Source organism: Lactuca serriola, chromosome 4 (assembly GCF_051521515.1).
Source record: "Lactuca serriola cultivar US96UC23 chromosome 4, Lser_US96UC23_V15, whole genome shotgun sequence".
Taxonomy (NCBI): Eukaryota; Viridiplantae; Streptophyta; class Magnoliopsida; order Asterales; family Asteraceae; genus Lactuca; species Lactuca serriola.
The window spans coordinates 14337745-14358451 of NC_136411.1; the positions used below are offsets into that span (position 1 = coordinate 14337745).

A 20707-nucleotide genomic window follows, 5' to 3' on the forward strand; every position below is an offset into this window, starting at 1 on the left:
TTGAACGGTCCTTGCGTCATAATTTATTTATTCATTCATTTATTTATTTTTTAATACTTTACTATATATATATATATATATATATATATATATATATATATATATATATATATATATATATATACTTACAATTTTTCACATGACATTTAACCAAAATCCTTACACTTTTACTCTCTTTTTCTCCAATTTTTTTGAAAATGTCTTCTTCCAAAAGGCTCAGCGAAGAAAAAACATCCTTTAGAAACATCATAACCCCAATACCTTCATTTGATCAGCCGATTTTTTCACCTCCGTATTACCATTATGGCGGTATGCTTCCGTATTTTCCACAACGACCAACACAACCACTACCATAAACACTACCACAACCTGACACAGATTTTAATTCATTTGATTTTTTGTCTCAATCTGAGTTTGTTCAAAAACATAAACACAACCACAAACGGTCGTTTCTGATTCCGAACTGGAATTCATTAAAGAAACTCAGCCCACTCGAGCAGCAACTAAAAGAAAAGAGAAGGAAGAGGCTAAATGTTGGGAACCCCTAGAAGTGTTAGTGTTGGCACAATCTTAGATTGATATTTCAGAAGATGCGACGGTTGGAAAAGACCAAAAACATGACCGCTTTTGGATTCGCGTTTTACATAGGTTCCATAAAAGAATAAACCGTGGAGAATACCGTTCAAAACATCAAGTGTGCTTGAAATGGGGGAAGATGAACAAGGAAATCATGTTGTTTAATAATTTTTATAACAACATGAAACGTCAATGGAAAAGTGGAGAAAACGATGATGTGATTTTGAAAAAAGCGCTGAAAGTGTATCAAAAAGAAAACCTGAAGGCTTTCAAGTTTTTTGAAGTTTGGAATTTTGTGAAAGATAACAAGAAATGACAAAGTAACAAAACATAAGACGAGCATATCGACAGTGGTTCAAAACGCAGCAGAACATCTGAGTCTGATCACACTACATCAGATGCTCGTGTTCAGTTTGATCTGAACGAAGATGAACATGTTTCAATTTCACTACCTTCCCGACCAATGGGAAGAGACAAAGCAAAAAGCAAAGGCAAAGACAAAGCGTGGGGTTCAGATGAGTTGAAAAAAATAGAGGCCGACATGAAGGGTATAAAAGATAGAATAGACAAGATTTTGCAAATTGCTTCTGAAAGAGAGCTACGAAAACAAAGAGATAGTGACATGCGAGTACTATCGTTGGACACGTCGAATAAGACCGGAGACGAGCTTCAAGTTGTTTTGGCGATGGAGGAAGTGAAAAAGCGTTAAGCAAATCGTGGCTAATTTCTAGTTTTTTTTTTCAAGTTTTTAATCGTTTGGTGTGCGTGCATGTTTTAATAAGTTGTAGGTTTTATGTTTTATAATCTGCTTTTCTAAATTTTTTTTATTTTTATTTTTTTATTTTTTTTTTTTAAGTTAAGCAATATATGGTATTTGTATTTTTAATTAATGAAATATTATCTTTTTAAAATTATACTTTTTAATTAAAAAATAAGTTTTATTAAATTAAAATAGTTAAAAAAACAATGATAAAAAATAAAAATACGGCACCACTCCCTTGGTGTGACAAGAAAAAAATAACGTGACGCTTATGTGGCGGTAAAGGGAGTGCGGTTTCGGTCGCACCACTTCCTCCGGCGTAAAACAACCAAAATACGTCCTCATATATGAAACGAAAATGAAAATATATATCCTTATGATCACAAAATAATCTTCAATTTTGTAAAACGGATTTTACCAACAAGCACCTTTATCTTTGCTAAATCACTTTGGCATAGTCCCAAAACCAAAACAAGAGCCAAAAAAAAAAAAAAGTTTCCAAAAGTCACCTACCTACCTATACCTACATTATTTCTCTTCACCCATACAAAAACCACCATAACAAATATCATCAACACTAGACACAAGTATTGTTTCGGGCGAATCCTTCCTTCATTTCCAAAATTCAAGGCTTGAAAGCAAGAGCCAAACCAACCTTAGCACTCTTTTCAATAGCCCTTGTATCCACTTCCCCCGAGATAGTAAAAACCGATTTCGGGCGCCATTCATGCTGAACAAGACCACTTGCAATTCCAAAATTATTGACCCGAGCCTTGACCATAGTCAACGGATCCAACGAGTGCTGTGTCCCAAAAGTCAACGAGTTTTCATTACTCGAAAACCCATGAGTCAACTCACCACCCACAGCCGTATTAGTCAACGGACTTACAGTGTGGTAGTAGGAAGCAGTAAGCGTGTCCCCTTTATCATTCCTATAAATAAATAAATACATACATAAATAACTACCCAGTTATAATAGTGAAAATTATTTTAATTTTAATTTATTTAACCAGAAAATAAAAAAATAACGACCCACAGTGTCAAAGATGCAATGAGGTCAGAAGTTGAGAAACTGAGTCCCGCATTGTATTTGGTGAAGTTTCCGGAAGCAGTGTCGAAGGAAATATCGGTCCCGACTGCAACCGTGTTGTTTCCAGCCACGCCAGAGAAGTTGACTATGGGACTTGCGGTCAAACCGATGCTTGTACTGATTCCTGCATGTTCGTGCAAGTATTGAAGTTCCACCTGTACCCAAACTCCAGTATCAGTATCAGTATCAGTGTCAGTATGAGTAACATCATCTCAATAAGTACCTTGCCAGATCTCTGATCAGGAACAACAAAGCTGAAGATTGTTTTGAGTCCAGGTGCAGCTTCATCAATGGTGATGGTGGTGAAAACCTGAGTTGTTGCCATATATGCAACAAGATGTTTAATTGCAGTTTAGAAACCAAGTGAAGTTGTAATTAATCATGGTTGTTACCTTAGAGTTTGTGTCCACTTTGACATCGGTTGTGATGTTTTTGTTGATGAGTTTTGTGTTCACATCAGCCAAAAACAACTCGCCTTTCTTAGCTCCTGATGAGGTGATTGACTGAAATATAGATGAAATTAGAGAGAGAGCAAAGTATTAAATGTAGAAAATGTTTACAGTGGTTAAAAGAGGGACGTGACAGTAGATCAAAGAATAAAGTGTGCATAGCATAATAAAAACAGAATTTCTTTCCATAATCATACAATTTAATTAGATTGTAGATTATGAGTTAGCTAATTAATGGGACTTCAAGCAATCTAACAACTAAATTATTTGTACAGTTAACAACAATTAACCTACAAAATTTGATTTACAGGGGAGGGAGCAGCAATGGCCTAACCCTAGCTTCAGTTTCAAATTAGAATATTAGATACAGATAAGTTGTTAATCACCATATGCATGGTGAAATATAGAAATGCATATGTTCATACTTGATACAGATATACACGCAGACAGATAGATAGGAAGATAGAGATAAGAGAAACACTGACAACTCCGTTGGCGGTATATGTTGTGAGAGAAAACTTATGGTCGCCCTGGTAATCCCTGTAAAGAAGATCTGAAAAACACAAAAACGAAACGATAATGATATCAAGATCAATCATATTCAAAACAATAAAGCAATAAACAACAGTATCGATTGAAGCAGAAGAGACAAAAAATACACTCACAATCACACGACACAAACAGACGCGAAGCAAAAAAAAAAAATAGCCGTTTAATTTTTTTGAATGGTTATCGAAAGAATCATACGCAACAGTATCAATCAATTGGAAAACTAATGCAGAAACGGAAACAAGTAAATCGATACGTAAAATTAAAACAAAACAAAAGGAAGTGAAAAATTGAATCGATGAGTGTTTGTTTGTTTGTTTGTTACCTCTGGCTTTTTTCCCGATATCGGGGTAGAGACCTGGACCTTTCCCCATCTCTTCTGTTCTTCGTGCTCGAGAAATTTGTGAGTGATTTTTGTGCGACAGAGAAGGCGTCTTTAAACACAACCTGTTGAATTGAATCGGTGCGGATGAAATATTTTCACATCGAGGACATATAATTTTTATAAGTTGCATTATCACCCCCTGAATTATAATTATAAGAGGGTGTTTGAGAAAATCTTTTAAAATGACTTTTAAAACAACTTTTTGTCAAGAATAAAAATAAGCTTTTTAAAAGTAATGAATTTATGAATTTTTGTAACTTTTGGGTTTTTAGTTTTTGAAAAGTAAAAACACATTAAAGTGTTCTTCTATAAAAAGCCAAAAAATCAAAAGAACTTTTATCAAAAGAACTTTTTGGCATGAAAAACAATCCCAAACACCCTCTGTTGCATTGATGCATATTTTTGTTAATTTGTTTGTTTTTATAAATGATAGTTTAATTTATTCAAATTTCAAAAGCAACTAAAATGGAATATCCAAAGTCCATCATTTTAGTCAATTAGACGAAGTAGCAGTGAAATGCATTGAATCATCATCTTCACTAGAAATAAATAAAGGGAGGAAATAAAATGATAAATAGAAAAGATTTTCATGAAAATAAAAATATTACAAGTGATTTGATTTATATACGAGCTTTGTTTCTTGGTTGGTGGCAACTAAGTTTCAAACCATTTTATATATTAATTTGTAATTTAATATCAATACAGTTACAGAAGGGTAAAGGGTAAAATAGTGATATTTAGTATTTTGTAATTTAATATCAATACAGTTACAGAAGGGTAAAGGGTAAAATAGTGATATTTAGTATTTAACACATTCGGTGAAAGGTGTAATCAAACAATATGTTTCAGTAGAGCTTCAAACCTGGTTCAAACAACCCCTCACTATTTGTTTACGCTGGTTAAAAAAGTGGAGATCAAAGAAGTTCTTTGAAAAAGATTGAATTATCTATAGTCTCTCTCACTGAATCCGGCGCATAGATCCAATCTTCCGGCGACGGTTGTGATTGCCGGCGAGCAACACTTTCATCCGCAAACGACCTCTCTTTATCCTTGTCCAGGTAGCACGTTTTATAATTTTACCTGTTTTGAATTTTTAGTACGTTAAAATTCAAACCACTGGTCTATCATTGCTTGAATGAAGTCGCTATCGATGATTATTTTGGGGCAAGAAAGTATTTCTTCATTTGAGGAAGTAATATCCGCCATAGATGAACTTGAAAAAGCTTTGTGAAAAAAATAGGGTTTTTAAAAACGAACCCAGTTGCGTTGCTTGTATTAATTTTCGGTATCTATTCTCCATTTTATAGAATATTAATAAAAAATTTCAAACAAATACTCTGTTTCAACATCACATCAGTTTGCTCATGTAGTATCATAGTATACATCTCCTTTGGCGTTTTCCTACTCCTACATACTCCGTTTTCAACATTTTAATCTAGGGTTTAGGTCATTTTTGGTCACTTAACTTTTGGTTTTGTGCTCATTTGGTCACTTAACTCTTTTTAAGTTTTAAAAAGTCATCAAATTTTTGGCTTTGTGCTCATTTAGTCACTTAACTTTTGGTTTGGTCACATTTAGTCACCTAATTTTTAAAATTGTCCTCATTTAGTCACTAAACTTTTAAATTTTTTCAAAATTTTAGTGACTAAATGAGCACAATTTTAAATTAAAAGTTAGGTGACTAAATGTGCACAATTTTAAAAGTTAGGTGACCAAACCAAAAATTAAGTGACTAAATGAGCTCAAAGTCAAAAGTTTGATGACCTTTTAAAACTTAAAAAGAGTTAATTGACCAAATAAGCACAAAACCAAAAGTTAAGTGACCAAAATTGACCTAAGCCCTTTAATCTAATATTTTGCAGTATCAAAACCTAGGATTCGGGGCCTAGAAGTCTGCAAATGGCCACTCGTTACCAGCCTTCTTTCTTGAAGATCTTGCAGGACCCATCCGCTGCCTCTTACATAGTACTCATCTTCTTCTCGGAGTACTCGAGTTAATTTCTGTTTTTTTTTTCTGTTCTATTGATTCCATTCATGAAATCGTGGTATTTTGCAGGCAATACCACCTGATTTTGTCCGTGATCACATGGAGAACAAGATCCCTGAGAGCTCGATAATCCGATCTGTAACTGGAGAGCATTCATGGAGTGTGAAGATCAAAAATATTGATGGAATCCACTGTTTTGCAGATGGATGGAACAATGTAGTTGCAGATAGCCAGTTGGGTTTATGGGATTTTCTTGTATTTTCCCTAGTTGATGAATCCACCTTCACACTTACAAGTTTCGGTCCCAATGGGTGTGAAAAAAAATTTCCCTCAGAAATCCCTGAAAAGAATGGTAAAAAAGAAGAAGAAGAAGAAGAAGATAATAATAATAATAATGGTGCTGGTGATCATGGTGTTGGTCGTGATGGCGATAAAGAAGATGATGAAGATGACTGTGGTGAGATCGGCGGGGATGATGATGATGGTGTTGGAGATCCTTTCTTTAAGATGATTATATCTCAAGGCCACAAATGTTGTATGGTAAGATTCGTTGTGCTATAACTAACATAAATTCTTCTTAATCTTTCAGATTTATGCGTTCTAAAAAGAGAATGTAACTTGTGTTTGCATATATCAGCGCGTCCCATCGGAATTTGTGCGGTTGGCCGGAATCGAGGCGGGAAGAAGAAGTATAACCATGAGGAATCCTGCCGGAAAAGAGTGGCAGATGAGTTTTCGTTCGGAGAGCAAGGTGTGTACAAGGTACTATTTGTCTTCAGTTTGGAGTGATTTCTGGCGACTGAATAACTTATCAGAAGGAGATGAATGCGTCTTCAAGTTCATAAAGAACGAAGACAAATTACTTCTAGAAACCATAACCAAGAAACACCCAGCCGGAAAAGTTCAGGCAGCTGAGGTCCCGCCGACTGTGGTTTTGAAGAGACCGGTAGGGCGGCCGCCGCGTGTGGAGGTGGAGAAGGAGGTGCGGGCCAAGAAGCCAGCTGGCAAAGTTCAGGCCGCTGAGGTTAGGAAACCGGTAGGACGGCCGCCGCGTGCGGAGGTGGTGAGAGAAGAGGTGGGGAAGAGATCAGTTGGAAGACCACGTAAGAGGAAGAGTACAGCTGGCCTCTGATGTTACTTTTACATTTTTAGAAGGTTTAGTGGGCTAACTTCAATTTTTGCGTATATGTAAAATGTTTTGCTTTATGTGAAACATTGCATTAAAATATAGTCATCGACAGTTAGAGTTAAATGGTATGTAATCTAGAAAAAGGATTATGTTAGGTATATTTCATCATTTGTTAAATATGATAATATATTATTATTTTCATTTGTTATATAATAGGTGATAATAATAATATATGAATATATTTAATAAATTAAATATTTAAATATGTAAAAATTTTTTTGTCTAAATATGAATAATTTTATTTTATATCTTTTATAGAGTTATTTCTAAATTTTTTATAACAATTTTAAAATGTTTCATAGATTTTGTATGATAATTTATTATTTTTTTTTATAACATTTTAAAATATTTTTGTAAAATAGTAGTTTAAAATGTTGTATTAAAGAAATTAAAAGTTTATTAACTTCAAATTAAAAGGTATTAAAAAGATGAAATAAATTTAAAACATTTACATTATATAAATTTTTTTTGTTTTTTTATTTGCTACGTAATATTTTTTTTAGAAGACCCTCCATACTTATTATTACATATTTAATTTATTTAATTTTGTTGTTAGACACTATTTACTTTAAAAATATTGTATATACTTAAAAACAAAAGAAAAAAAACATAAGAGACTATATAAAGTATTTCACAAAACAAAAACATATTTATTAACTAAAAAGTAAAATTTAGAATCGATCAATATTTAATTAATATTTAGGATATTAGGGATATTTTAAAAATAATATTTGAAAAAAATAATACAAAAAAATAAAAAATAAAGAGAAAATTACTTATTATGGTAATTAACTTTTCGTTTTGTTCACATTTAGACAACTTTCCATTTTTTTTACACATTTGACCATTTAACTTGTTAAATGTATTCACTTATTACTATTGTCACCTGCTATAGCCGGTGACAACGATAATATATGAACAAATATAACAAGTTAAATGGTTAAATGTGTACAAAAAAAATTGTCAAAATATGAACAAAACGATAAAGATAATTACCTTGGTAAGTCATCTCGTATATAACCTAAGTCCATTGACTTAAATGTTTAAGGGCATCTTAATTCCACTGAACTTTAAGGAATTCAATGGATTGTCACATGAGCATTTCACTTTTTATTCAACTTTACTCCTTAACATCCACATTCCATTAAACTTTATACAGTTAAAAAAAGAGTAAATTACATGAATGGTCCCTATGGTTTGAGCTAATTTGCACGTTTGGTCCCTAACTTATTTTTTTAACTATGAAAGTCCTTACTATTTGTTTTTGTTGCACGCTTGGTTCCTTTCATACCTAAAAAGACTATTTTGCCATTGATTTTTTAATTTATTTAAATAAACACACACCCGACCCCACTTCCACCTCACTTTACATTACCTTACCTACCTCGTCTTATTTAAATAAACTAAATAATCAAGGGCAAAATAGTCTTTTTAGGTAAGACAAGGACTAAACGCGCAACAAAAACAAATTGTAGGGACCTTCCGAGTTAAAAAAGTAAGTTAGGGACCAAACGTGCAAATTACCCCAAACGATAGGGACCATTCGTGTAATTTACACTACAAAATACAATACTCAAAAGTACATTAATTAAAAATTACAAAACCTAAAACATTTAATATCTGAAAATACATTAATTAAAAAACATGAAACCTAAAAATATATTAATAAAAAAATGACACCTAGAAATTATATTTTATCTTGAACTTTTCACAATTGTTCATCCAAATTTTTCGTCCTATCTCCGACATGCTACTCAGATCTATGACAGTCGAAAATAATGTGTAATAGTTCGGTTAATGTAATATTTATTGAAATTAGTTTGTATTAGATTTGTAACAGATATATTTCTTTTTATGGGAGTTTTTGGTTTTAAACACTTCATTTATGTTATTTATTTAAAAACAAATAAGACCTAAAATTGATATATTAAATAATATAATACCTAAAAATATGGCTAATTTTATTTATGGTTTAATTAAAAAATATAAAAATACAAATGAATATGATTACCTATATATTTTGTTTGAAATTTAATTGAAAAATAATAGATTAATTTCATTCAACCACTCAATCATCATACAACTCTTCCATTCAACCATCATCCATGTCATCATCCACACTCCATTCAACCTCTATTCAATCCTAATCACCATCTATTTAACTCCTATTAAACTCTCATTATGGATGCCCTAAGTATTATATTTTCCAATTTGAATCACATGTGCAACATTGACGGTTTTACCCCTATGGATTTTGGAAGTCTAAATTGGATTTAATTTAAATTTCAGTTTTCTTGTTGCACTTTCTAAGTAGTTGGTGTTTTTGTGTAACACCTGTGTTCCAGATTGGTTAATCTTACTTTTATCAGGGACCAAAGATTAAGGTTTAGAGGAAATCATGGCCATGACGTGGAAATTGTTTAATGAACCGTGTGTGTTATTGGATCGCCACGACGTGACCAAAGGTTGCCACAACATGACAACTGTCTTGGCCCAAGCACATGATTCTTTTAGGGTTTGCTTCGTATTTAAACCACTCTAAGTCATTTTTCAGGTTCCTTATCAACCTCCATCATCCTCAAGTTTCAGAAACCCTAACCCTAATTCCTACTTGACAAGTGTGAGTCTATTTTGGTGACCTTGGTTGCTTGGAAAGAAAGAAAAGGCATTGGAAAGGTTGTATTGCTTCTTGGTTGAAGTGAAGATCTCTTTTGCGCATCTCTAGACCTTTGTAAGTGTCCAAGTTTCTTGCTTTATGGCTTAAAGTGGTTATATGTTGAATATTGTCCCATGTTCGTCATACTTGAGCAAGTTTGGAAGGAAGAAACAAATAAAGTTGGCAACTTTATGACTATCCTGAGTCTCATGAGCAACATATATTGTAATTCTAGGTTTTGGTTGAAGGTTCTTGATCTTACAAGAGTTTTGGTCATTTTTAGCCTATTTTTACCTAAAATGGATTCTAGACATGTATTGGTATGCATGTACACAAAGCTTCCACATTTGTGATGATCTGGTATTAGAAAACCCTTATGGAGTGGTTAGGTTAAGGACTTTTCATATTAGGGGCTTAATGGTTAAGATATTATGGTATTTGGCTTTATTTGGACCTAGGGTTGGAGATCTTAACCTCTTTGGGTGTCTTAATGGATAAAGTTGGAACCTTTATCCATTTAGAGCATATAATAGACTAGATATGAGCTTTGGAGCTCTTAGAATCGAAGAAAACAAATTAATCCATTAAGTTGTTGGAATCTTAACTCCTACGGTGTGGCCATAGGTCGCCACGACATGTCGATTGGGAATTTCACGTATGTTTGATCACATAAGGGCCACAATGTGGACAAGGAAGGACACAGCGTGGCGGTTGACTAAAGTCAACATCGGCCGATGACTTTGATCGTTGACATTTTGACCAATTTGAATTTTGTTCAAATTTGGATGGAATTGAATAATTGGCTAAGGATTGGTCTCAACTTGGTTTTAGGAAGATTGGGTTGGCTATGTTGTTGCTGAGGTAGTTGTTGAGCTGTTCAAGTAACTTTTACTCACTATACTCGTTGGTCGAAGGCATCAATATCGGGCCACTAGGTTATCTATCCTGGTATATAGGATGAAGTTATGTTTTTTATATGTTAGATTAGTAGATTTGTATGATTACTTGTTTCCTGGTTATATGTTTATTTATTGAATATGTCGACATAGTGTGGTTAGGTTGAGGCGGTATTGCTTTGTGTTGTACGCTAACAAACCCAAGAGCAATCCAGTCATATGTTGAGGGTCGGGAAGAGCATTACAGTCTTATGTTATGGGCTCGGAAGCAATCTAGTCATAAGCTGAGGTCCGGGAAGGGCATTCCAGTCTTATGACGTGGGCTCGGGAGTAGGCCAGTCATGGGTTGTGGGCTCGAAGGTAATCTGGTCCGATGACTATGAACCCATTAGACATGCTGTTATATGTTTGTGTGTGTGGTATTTTGAGAGAACTCACTAAGCTTTGGCTTACAGTTTTATTTCATGGTTTCAGGTACATCAGATGATCGAGACAAGGCTAAGGCAAGATTGTGCACATCATCCTTGGATATTTTGTTGATTAATGATTTTGGGATACTCTGAATTTAACTATGTTCTTGAAAACAATGTTTTTGTAGGTTTATGGATTATTAAAGGGTTTTAACAATGAAAATTTTTACTATGATTTTTGGGATATTACATTCTGAGAAGTTTTTTCCTACAAATCTTGTTACTTCCTCATTTTCAAAAGCTTCCTACACATGTTTTTGTACAGCATGACACCATAAAGGGAGAAGTTAAATGGGTTGAACACTCAAAAGTCACCCAAAGTATTTTCAAATGTTCACAGTATCTAATTACCAGTTTAAGAATTAAGTTTTTTATTTTAAAGGCTAAACATTCATTTATTTGTGAACAATAACCTCCTAACCTCACTCCTTTAAAAATTAGTTTATTCTAAAAACATTAAATATGAAAATCTAAAAAAAAAAATTAAATATTTTAAGGGTTAAACATTCAAATGATCACTAGTTGTGAGATCCACGTACTACACGGGTTTATTCTAAAAAAATATATGAAAATCTAAAATTTAGGAAATTTGAATTTATAAGAAAAAAGAAAGAAAAATATTGAACTACTGAAATTTAATTTTTAATTTGTTATTTTTAACTTTTTTATTTCTCGTTTAAATTTAAACAAATAATTTAAATAAATAAACAAATAAAAATAATTGGATTCAGTTTAGAAATTTAGAAATTAAATGAAAGTTGTATTAATGAAATTGATATGTATTTATTATTACATTTATAACAATTATTATATTTGAATATTATGTGGAATTTAATAAAGTGGAAAAAACCATAAAATGACAAGTGAAAAAAAAATGAAAAAACTTAGAAAATGACATGTGTCAAATGCAATGAGAGTATCAAATGTGGTAAAAAGATCTGTAATTAATAGGTACTAGGCGAATGCTCGCGCGTTGCGTAAAAACACCTATAAAGTTGAAATCTTTACAAATATATGTTTTCTTAAGTATAACAATAACATTGTTGTTAAATTTGATATAATAAGTCGTATACCAAGTTGGTATAATATATTGATTATTTTGATTTATATGATAATATATATACAACGATTAAAACCACATAATCACAATCGTTTGAATGACCTCTACCTGCGGGTTACTCATTAATGAAAATAAAAAACTAATATATGGCTTAATGCTATTTATAGTTGTTGTTATTGCTAATTAATTTTTTAAAATTTATTTGCTTAACGTTTTAATTTCTATCATTGTAATTATTTAAAACATCAAATATTGTTTTTTGCTTTTAAATGTAACAATATAATCGTCTATATATAGTTAGTTTTAACTATTGTTATTGTAAGTTATTTTAAGCTACTTATTTGAAAACATTTAATGGTTATAAAAAATAGCTTTGGGAAATATTTTAGTTAAATTGATATTACAATTTAGTTTTTGCATTTAGCACTACCATTTATCATTTTTAACTATTCATGAAATATTCTTTGGGTTTTTTAAGTGGAACTGAAATTTATATTTAAATTGACCATGCAATGTTATATTTAAATTAACAATTTAAGAATTTTATTCAAACTGTTCAAAAGTTGTAGCTTTAAACTGATAATGGTTTACATACAACATATTAAATCTGATAAGTTAAGTATAATATGTTAAAATTTAAAGACATAACTTTATAAGTAGTAATACATATATTATTTTAATATTAAAATTTAGTTTATTTATGAATACACTTTACCTTTGATATTTATTTAACCTTATTAACCAACTTATAATCATTATTAGAAAGACACTACAATTTATCACTTTTAACTATTTATAAAATATTTTTTGGGTTATTTAAGTTGAACTAAAGTTTATAAGTAAGTTGACCATATAATGTTATATTTAAATTAACAATTTAAGTATTTTTTTCAAAACTGTTCAAAATTTGTAGCTTTAAAATGATAATAGTTTACATACAACAACATTTTAAAATTAATAAATTAAATATAATATGTTAAAACTTAAAGATATAACTTTATAAATAAAAGTAAGGATATTATTTTAATATTAAAATTTAGTTTATATATTATTACACTTTATGTTTGATATTTATTTAATCTTATTAACCAACTTATAATCATTATTAGAAAGAAATTGAAAAGTCATGGAAGTTTCAAATAAATGTGGTGAAAGGAAAAAATTCTTCCTTTATAAGTATACTAGGGGAATGCCCACGCGTTGCGCAGAAACACCTATATAGTTGAAATCTTTACAAATATATGTTTTTTTAAATATAACAATAATGTTGTTGTTAAATTTGATATAATAATTTGTATACTAAATTGATATAAGATATTAATTATTTTGAATTATACGATAATATACACATCTATTATAACTTTATAATCTCAACCATTTGAATGACTTCTACCTGCGAGTTACTCATGAATAAAATTAAATATAATATATGACTTAATGTTATTTATAGTTTTTGTTATTGATAATTAATTTTTTAAAATTTATTTTCTTAACGTTTTAATTTCTATCATTATAATTATTTAAAATATCAAACATTGTTTTTTAAATTTAAAGGTAACAATATAATCATTTATATAGAGTTATTTTTAACTATTGTTATTGTAAGTTATTTTAAGCTACTTATTTGAAAATTTTTAACGATTATACACATATCTTTAGGAAATATTTTAGTTAAATTGATATTATAATTTAATTTTTGCATTTAGCACTACAATTTATCACTTTTAGCTATTCACAAAATATTCATTGGATTTTTTAAGTGGAACTGAAATTTATATTAAAGTTGACACTATAATGTTATATTTAAATTAACAGTTTAAGTATTTTGTCCAAACTGTTCCAAAGTTGTAGCTTTAAATTGATAATGGTTTATATACAACAACATATTAAATTTAATAAATTAAGTATAATATGTTAAAAGTTAAAGACATAACTTTATAAGTAGAGGTAAAGATATTATTTTAATGTTTAAATTTAGTTTATTTAAGATTACACTTTAGGTTTGATATTTATTTAATCTTATTAACCAAATTATAATCATTATTAGAAAGACACTATAATTTATCGCTTTTAACTATTTACAAAATATTATTTGGGTAGTTTAAGTTAAACTAAAATTTATATTTAAGCTGGTCCCGTAATGTTTTATTTAAGTTTATAATTTAAATATTTTATACAAAATTTTCAAAAGTTGTAGTTTTAAAATGATAATGGTTTACATCTGACAATAATTAAAACTAATAAATTAAGTGTAATATGTAAAAAGTTAAAAAACAAAACTTTATGTGGAGAAGTAAAGATATTCTTTTAATATTGAAATTTAGTTTATACATGATTACACTTTAGGTTTGATATTTATTTAATCTTATTAACCAACTTATAATCATTATTATAAAGAAATTCAAAAGTCATGGGAGTTTCAAATGAATGTCGTGAAAGGAAAAATGCATGAGAGTTTCAAATGAATGTGGTGAAAGAAAAAATCATTCATTTATAATATAGTATGATATGATGATTAGGCGAATGCCCGCGCGTTACGTAGAAGCATCTATATAGTTGAAATCATTATAAATATATGTTTTTTTAATCTCAATCTTTTGAATGACATCTATTCGCAGGTTACTCATGAATAAAAGTAAATATATTATATGGTTTAATGTTATTTATAGTTGTTGTTATTGTTAATTAATTTTTAAAATTTTAGTTGCTTACGTTTCTAATTTCTATCATTGTAATTATTTAAAACATCAAACAATTTTTTTTATTTTAAAGTTAACAATATAATTATTTATATAGAATTATTTTTAACTATTTTTATTGTATGTTATTTTATGCTACTTATTTGAAAACTTTTAATGATTATAAATTTTTTTTAGGAAATATTTTTGTTAAATTGATATTACATTTAGTATTTGCATTTAGCAATAAAATTTATCAGTTTTAACTATTCAGAAAATATTATTAGGGTTTTTTTAAGTGGAACTCAAATTTATATTGAAGTTGACCCTGTAATGTTGTATTTAAATAAACAATTTTAGTATTTTGTCAAAATTGTTCAAAAGTTGTAGCTTTAAACTCATAATAATTTACATACAACAACATATTAAATCTAATAAATTAAGTATAATATGTTAAAAGTTAAAGACATAACTTTATAAGTAGAAGTAAAAATATTATTTAAATATTAAAATTTAGATTATTTATAATTACATTTTCGGTTTAATATTTATTTAACCTTATTAACCAACTTATAATCATTATTAAATAGACACTACAATCTATCACTTTTAACTATTTACAAAATATTCTTTAGTTTTTTTAAGTTGAACTAAAGTTTATATTTAAGTTGATCTTGTAAGGTTATATTTAAATTAACAATTTAAGTAATTTATATAAATTGTTCAAAAGTTGTAGCTTTAAAATGATAATGATTTACATACAACATATTAGATCTAATAAATTAAGTATAATATGTTAAAAGTTAAAAACATAGCTTTATAAGTAGCAGAAAATATATTCTTTTCATATTGAAATTTAGTTTATATACGATTACACTTTAGAATTTATATTTATTATCTTTACAACATATTAAATCTAATAAATTAAGTATAATATGTTAAAAGTTAAAGACATAACTTTATTAGTAGAAGTAAAAATATTATTTTAATATTGAAATAAGTTGATCTTGTAAGGTTATATTTAAATTAACAATTTAAGTAATTTATACAAATTGTTCAAAAGTTGTAGCTTTAAAATGATAATGATTTACATACAACAACATATTAAATCTAATAAATTAAGTATAATATGTTAAAAGTTAAAAACATAACTTTATAAGTAGAAGAAAATATATTCTTTTCATATTGAAATTGAGTTTATATATGATTACACTTGTAGAATTTATATTTATTATCTTTACAACATATTAAATCTAATAAATTAAGTATAATATGTTAAAAGTTAAAGACATAACTTTATAAGTAGAAGTAAAAATATTATTTTAATATTGAAATTTAGTTTATTTTTTATTACACTTTAGGTTTCATACTTATTTGACCTTATTAACCAATTTATAATCATTATTAGAAAGACACTACAATTTACCACTTTTAACTATTTACCGAATATTCTTTGGGTTGTTTAAGTTGAACTAAATTTTATATTTAAGTTGATCCTGTAAGGTGATATTTAAATTAACAATTTAAATATTTTATACAAATTGATCGAATGTTGTAGTTTTAAAATGATAATGGTTTACATACAACATATTAGACCTAATAAATTAAGTGTAATATGTTAAAAGTTAAAAACAAACTTTATAAGTAGAAGAAGATATATTTTTTAATATTGAAATTTAGTTTATATATGATTATACTTTACGATTTATATTTATTATCTTTACAACATATTAAATCATTATTAGATAGACACTACAATATATTTATTATCTTTACAACATATTAAATCATTATTAGATAGACACTACAATCATTGAAATATTATTTATACCCAGATTTCCATCCGATAAAGGGCTGGCCTTGGCGCCGTAGACCCTGTCGATATAGTGAGGATAACTCACCTCGCAACTGCCGAAACTCTAAACTGAAGAAGCAGATGCCCGAACCACCGTCTCACCAAGAATCCCGAACTATCCAAAGTAGCAAAATAACCATTAGCCCAAGCACAATATCCTTCCAAGGGTAAATTTACCATTTTACACTTAGCCCAAACCACTGTTGTAAAAATCTTGACTAGGTCCTGATTAATCCCTAGGCGCTACTCGACCGATTAGAGGGCGCCTAACGATTAATCCCTGCATACATAATTAGTGAAACATAAAACGATAAATTTTTAACATTTTGAAGAAATTTTATCTTAATGAAAACTATTTGAGGCATGATTAGTGTTGTATTAATCATATTAACCTATTTTGTTAACTTATTAGTGGTATTTACGAACTTTGATATGATATTAGTCATATTTTTTTTCTAAAATTCAAAAAATTAGCAATTAATGATATCCGATTAATCCCCTGATTAATCTCCGCCTAGCCGATTAATCAATTGACCCCAGATCACTGACTAGCTAACGTCGAGCGATTTTTGCAACCTTGGCCCAAACTGGTCCAAGACTAAGACCCACAACACTCTTCAAGTCCATCATCCTCTTATTGGGCCAAGGCCCAAAGTCAAATTCTCATACAAAGCCCAATATTGGCCCAATTTACTAAATTGGGCCCACCTCTATAAACAAGCCTAGATCCAAGGTCCATAATAATTATTCGGCCCAAAATATTCCATCCATACTATTCAGTCAAGGCCCAAGCTTATTAGTCCATAGACAGCCCAATCAAATAAGGCCCAAAAATCATGATCCAAACAGACAGATTACACGGGGCGTACTTCAACGTACGCTAAGCGTACAGGCAGAATGGTGAGTATGCGGGGCGTAACCTCGCTGATCAACAAATCCACATAAGTTCTTAATGGCTCAAGCTCTTAAGCCCAAACTTCAGATCCATAGGCCAAATATGTCTAGGATCTATAAAGTCTCAAACTTTATCACCTGGGACGTCCAAAAAGCTCTTAATCCAAGGTCTTAATCCATTAAGACCTACTTATATCACATATGAGACAACCAAAGCCCTTGGGACCTTATTTTTCTTACTCAAGACCTCTCCTAAGGTCTGAAAGGACGACTAATCTCAACCAACTCGACTCATGCATCAAGATGAGGTTTTTGGGACAAGAATGGTTTCAAAACTTCACAACACATAGATCTACACAATATGATTGTCAAGCTAGAGACTTTTTACCTCAAAAGGGCTCTAGAAGATGATGCATTTCCAGATCTACAAGCTTCAGCCACTCAACTTCTTCTTTGACAACTCCCTCTTTTCCTCTTTCAAGCTTAAACCACCAAGATAAGCTTTCCAAGGCCAAGATCTCTAGAAATGAAGGTTGGAACGTTCTAGGGTTTCTTCTGAGGCTAGGGAAGCTGATATGGGAGTTAGGGACGAAGCCATGATGTTCTATATATAGTGGCTCATCCTCAAATTAGGGTTTAAAGACTCTGGACGTACGCTGGGCGTACGCCCCCCACAGACCCGCGTTCATTATTCGGTTATGTTGGGCATAACCCAGCCTACGTTGGGCGTACCCGGTGTATCCCATTCTCATGCATGGCTTTTCTTCACTTGGGCCAAAAAATGACAATATCTTTAAAGCATCATAACTCCTTCATTCTAGATCCGATTCTGTTGAAATTTATATCCATGGAAAGGTGGCGAGAAGATCTTCGCTTCTGGCAGCACACCCCGATCCGAAACCTTCCCGAATAATAACCCATTGCTCATGGAAGACCGAAACGCCCTTACTCTTGATCTCGGGAACCCATCAATAGATATTTTAAGAATGGGGTGTTACAATTCCCCCCCACTTAAATTAGGCTTCGTCCTCGAAGCCTACTGCAACATACACAATAGAACAACCCCTGCACTGTAGATTTCGGTTTACCCATCGACTCAGGTTCTTGCAACCTTACTACCGCATCTTCTCTATCATGGTCTCTAGTGTCACACCCCAAAACCAAGAACGGCGGAAACATTTTGGGGCGGAGGACGTCTTGTAAAAGTGTGTAATTTTCCCAAGTGTAACTATCATTATAAAAATATAGTTTTTATATGACACTGTACATGACGTCCTCCGCCCCAGAACATTTCCTCCGTTCTTGGTTTTGGGGTGTGACAGATTGGTATCAGAGCATTGTTTATAGTGAAATAAGTATATCAACCCATAAAAGATATACTAACTATAAATACATAAGGGATTAAAAATACTCCGACCAAGAGTTTATACTTTAAATAATAAAATATTTAAGTAAGTATACGTGCCTGCATTCATACTAAAATCAGTGTCACTAGGACAGTACAAAAGAATTACGATTGTTAGGCAACACAGGTGGGCTTAGAGACATATGGTCAAAACTGGGAAGATATAGCCTGATCACCTATATTATCCGAGGGTTGACTAGCATGTGCCTAAGTTTAATTGTGTGGTTGCAACAATGCTAAAATCTTACCAACCCTACCACAATGAGAACAATAGAACATAACATTAAAATTTAAAATACTATAGGAGTATTTGGTGTTAGTATAAGTACTTTATACTTGAGAACTAAAACGGGATCTTCATTACTAAGTTAATAGTTTCTAAGTGGATACACTAAGGCTATATGTAATTAGGATGTTATAGACTTAGAATCTGTGAAAATTTTACTTCACCCCTATTCTGTGTGAATATGGAGTTAAGGTCACTTATTCGAAGGTCTATCCTGTTTAGATTACACATAACTGGTATGCACTTCACAAATAGCGATGTAACTAATGAAGGTTTTCTAAATAATTATCTAGATAGTTCGTCTAATAATTATTCTCTTACCCTAAATTCTCGCATAGAAAACATAGTTGGACTCCATCCCCTCGACAACCAGTACCTTCCGAACGAGGTCATTGCTGGTTGGTTTGGAGAAGAACCAAATAATGATCATCCTATCCCTTTGAATGATCACCATGATGAAAACCTTTCGGACGATGCTAATTCTGAACTAGAGGTTGAGAACCTACCCCAAGAAGCTCCCTTTCCAATTCCTAACCCTCATTCGAATTTTCATGGCCCGACGCCTGAGTGGGTTGAATGCTTGGAAACATGGAGCCAAGGACAAGATCAGCCCATGCCATTTAATGGTGACCGAAGCTTCTATGACCTGAGTAATGGGGGCTCAGCAGATAGAATCTTGCCAATCTTGATCCACAAAGTGGCCCGAAATGAGATTCAAGGCAGGAAAGCCCTACATCAGATCACCGAAGTTGTCGTCGATGCTAGAATGCATACCCTCCGCACCATTCGTCTAGAAGATACTCGCGAGAGATCAAAGAGAAACCATGAAACCCTGCTGCAAGCACTGGCTGAATCACGAGCCGAAGTCATAGATGCTCCGAGTACGCCAGAGGGTGTACGAAAGACACCTACTTGATGTGGAACGTCAATTGGCTGAACCGAGAGTTCACCAGAGAGATGACTGTCGCCAGTAGTAGACGCTTTACCTTACTTTCCTTGTTAGAAAGTAATTGTTTTCTATCTTTGCCCGATGTGGCATTTTATATGAAATTATCTTGTACTGTAAGTACTTTAGGTTTGGTCCTTATGCTGTCAAGAATTATCTTCTCTGGATATGATGTAAGACCTTTACAAGGTCATTTTTCCTGAATCTTTACGTCAGGAATATCAAAGATATTGACAACCGGCTAACTTCTGTGTCATTCTTCATTCAAGTACTCTTATCATTCTTTCATTAGAGTCTATCTGAAACATGCTTTAGTCAAGTCATTGGACTATAGAAAGTTAGATCCTGAGACATTTCCAAGTCTCTTTTAGTGGTTGGATCATGTTATTCGCCAACCCACGATACCTCGGCTTGAACGACAAACGTCTAGAGACCATTCTACAAACTCACTTCCATTCTGTACTAGGACTGCATCATAGGGATGTAGGTCAACCTTTCGAGAACATACTCTTACTCCTTACTTGAACAATCTAAGTAGACCTAGGGTTAACCATAATCGCTCACAAATTCCTTATC

The 20707-nt window shown here is 31.3% G+C and overlaps 2 protein-coding genes across 2 annotated transcripts; one reads left to right on the forward strand and one right to left on the reverse strand.

The window, feature by feature from the left end:
* Nucleotides 1-1682: 1682 nt before the first annotated feature.
* LOC145101055 (mitochondrial outer membrane protein porin of 36 kDa-like) lies at nucleotides 1683-3871 on the reverse strand. The gene is made up of 6 exons (XM_079038221.1): nucleotides 3750-3871; nucleotides 3361-3428; nucleotides 2819-2929; nucleotides 2650-2736; nucleotides 2373-2581; nucleotides 1683-2268 (listed from the first exon to the last, which is right to left on the reverse strand). Exons 1-6 carry the CDS (start codon nucleotides 3796-3798, stop codon nucleotides 1962-1964), a joined length of 831 nt encoding a protein of 276 aa, XP_078894347.1. The 5' UTR covers nucleotides 3799-3871; the 3' UTR covers nucleotides 1683-1961.
* Nucleotides 3872-4640: 769 nt separating this feature from the next.
* Nucleotides 4641-7090, forward strand: LOC145101054 (B3 domain-containing protein REM5-like). The gene is made up of 4 exons (XM_079038220.1): nucleotides 4641-4867; nucleotides 5672-5774; nucleotides 5866-6336; nucleotides 6434-7090. Exons 2-4 carry the CDS (start codon nucleotides 5709-5711, stop codon nucleotides 6926-6928), a joined length of 1032 nt encoding a protein of 343 aa, XP_078894346.1. The 5' UTR covers nucleotides 4641-4867; nucleotides 5672-5708; the 3' UTR covers nucleotides 6929-7090.
* The last annotated feature ends 13617 nt before the right edge of the window (nucleotides 7091-20707 follow it).

Excerpts from the sequence above, each read along its gene's own strand:
- LOC145101055 (XM_079038221.1), bottom strand. The coding sequence starts at position 3,798 with ATGGGGAAAGGTCCAGGTCTCTACCCCGATATCGGGAAAAAAGCCAGA. Across the intron at positions 3,429-3,749 it reads TATCGGGAAAAAAGCCAGAG|ATCTTCTTTACAGGGATTAC; the intron begins GTAACAAACAAA and ends TGTGTTTTTCAG. Across the intron at positions 2,737-2,818 it reads AAGTGGACACAAACTCTAAG|GTTTTCACCACCATCACCAT; the intron begins GTAACAACCATG and ends GCAACAACTCAG.
- LOC145101054 (XM_079038220.1), top strand. The coding sequence starts at position 5,709 with ATGGCCACTCGTTACCAGCCTTCTTTCTTGAAGATCTTGCAGGACCCA. Across the intron at positions 5,775-5,865 it reads CATCCGCTGCCTCTTACATA|GCAATACCACCTGATTTTGT; the intron begins GTACTCATCTTC and ends GGTATTTTGCAG. Across the intron at positions 6,337-6,433 it reads AAGGCCACAAATGTTGTATG|CGCGTCCCATCGGAATTTGT; the intron begins GTAAGATTCGTT and ends TGCATATATCAG.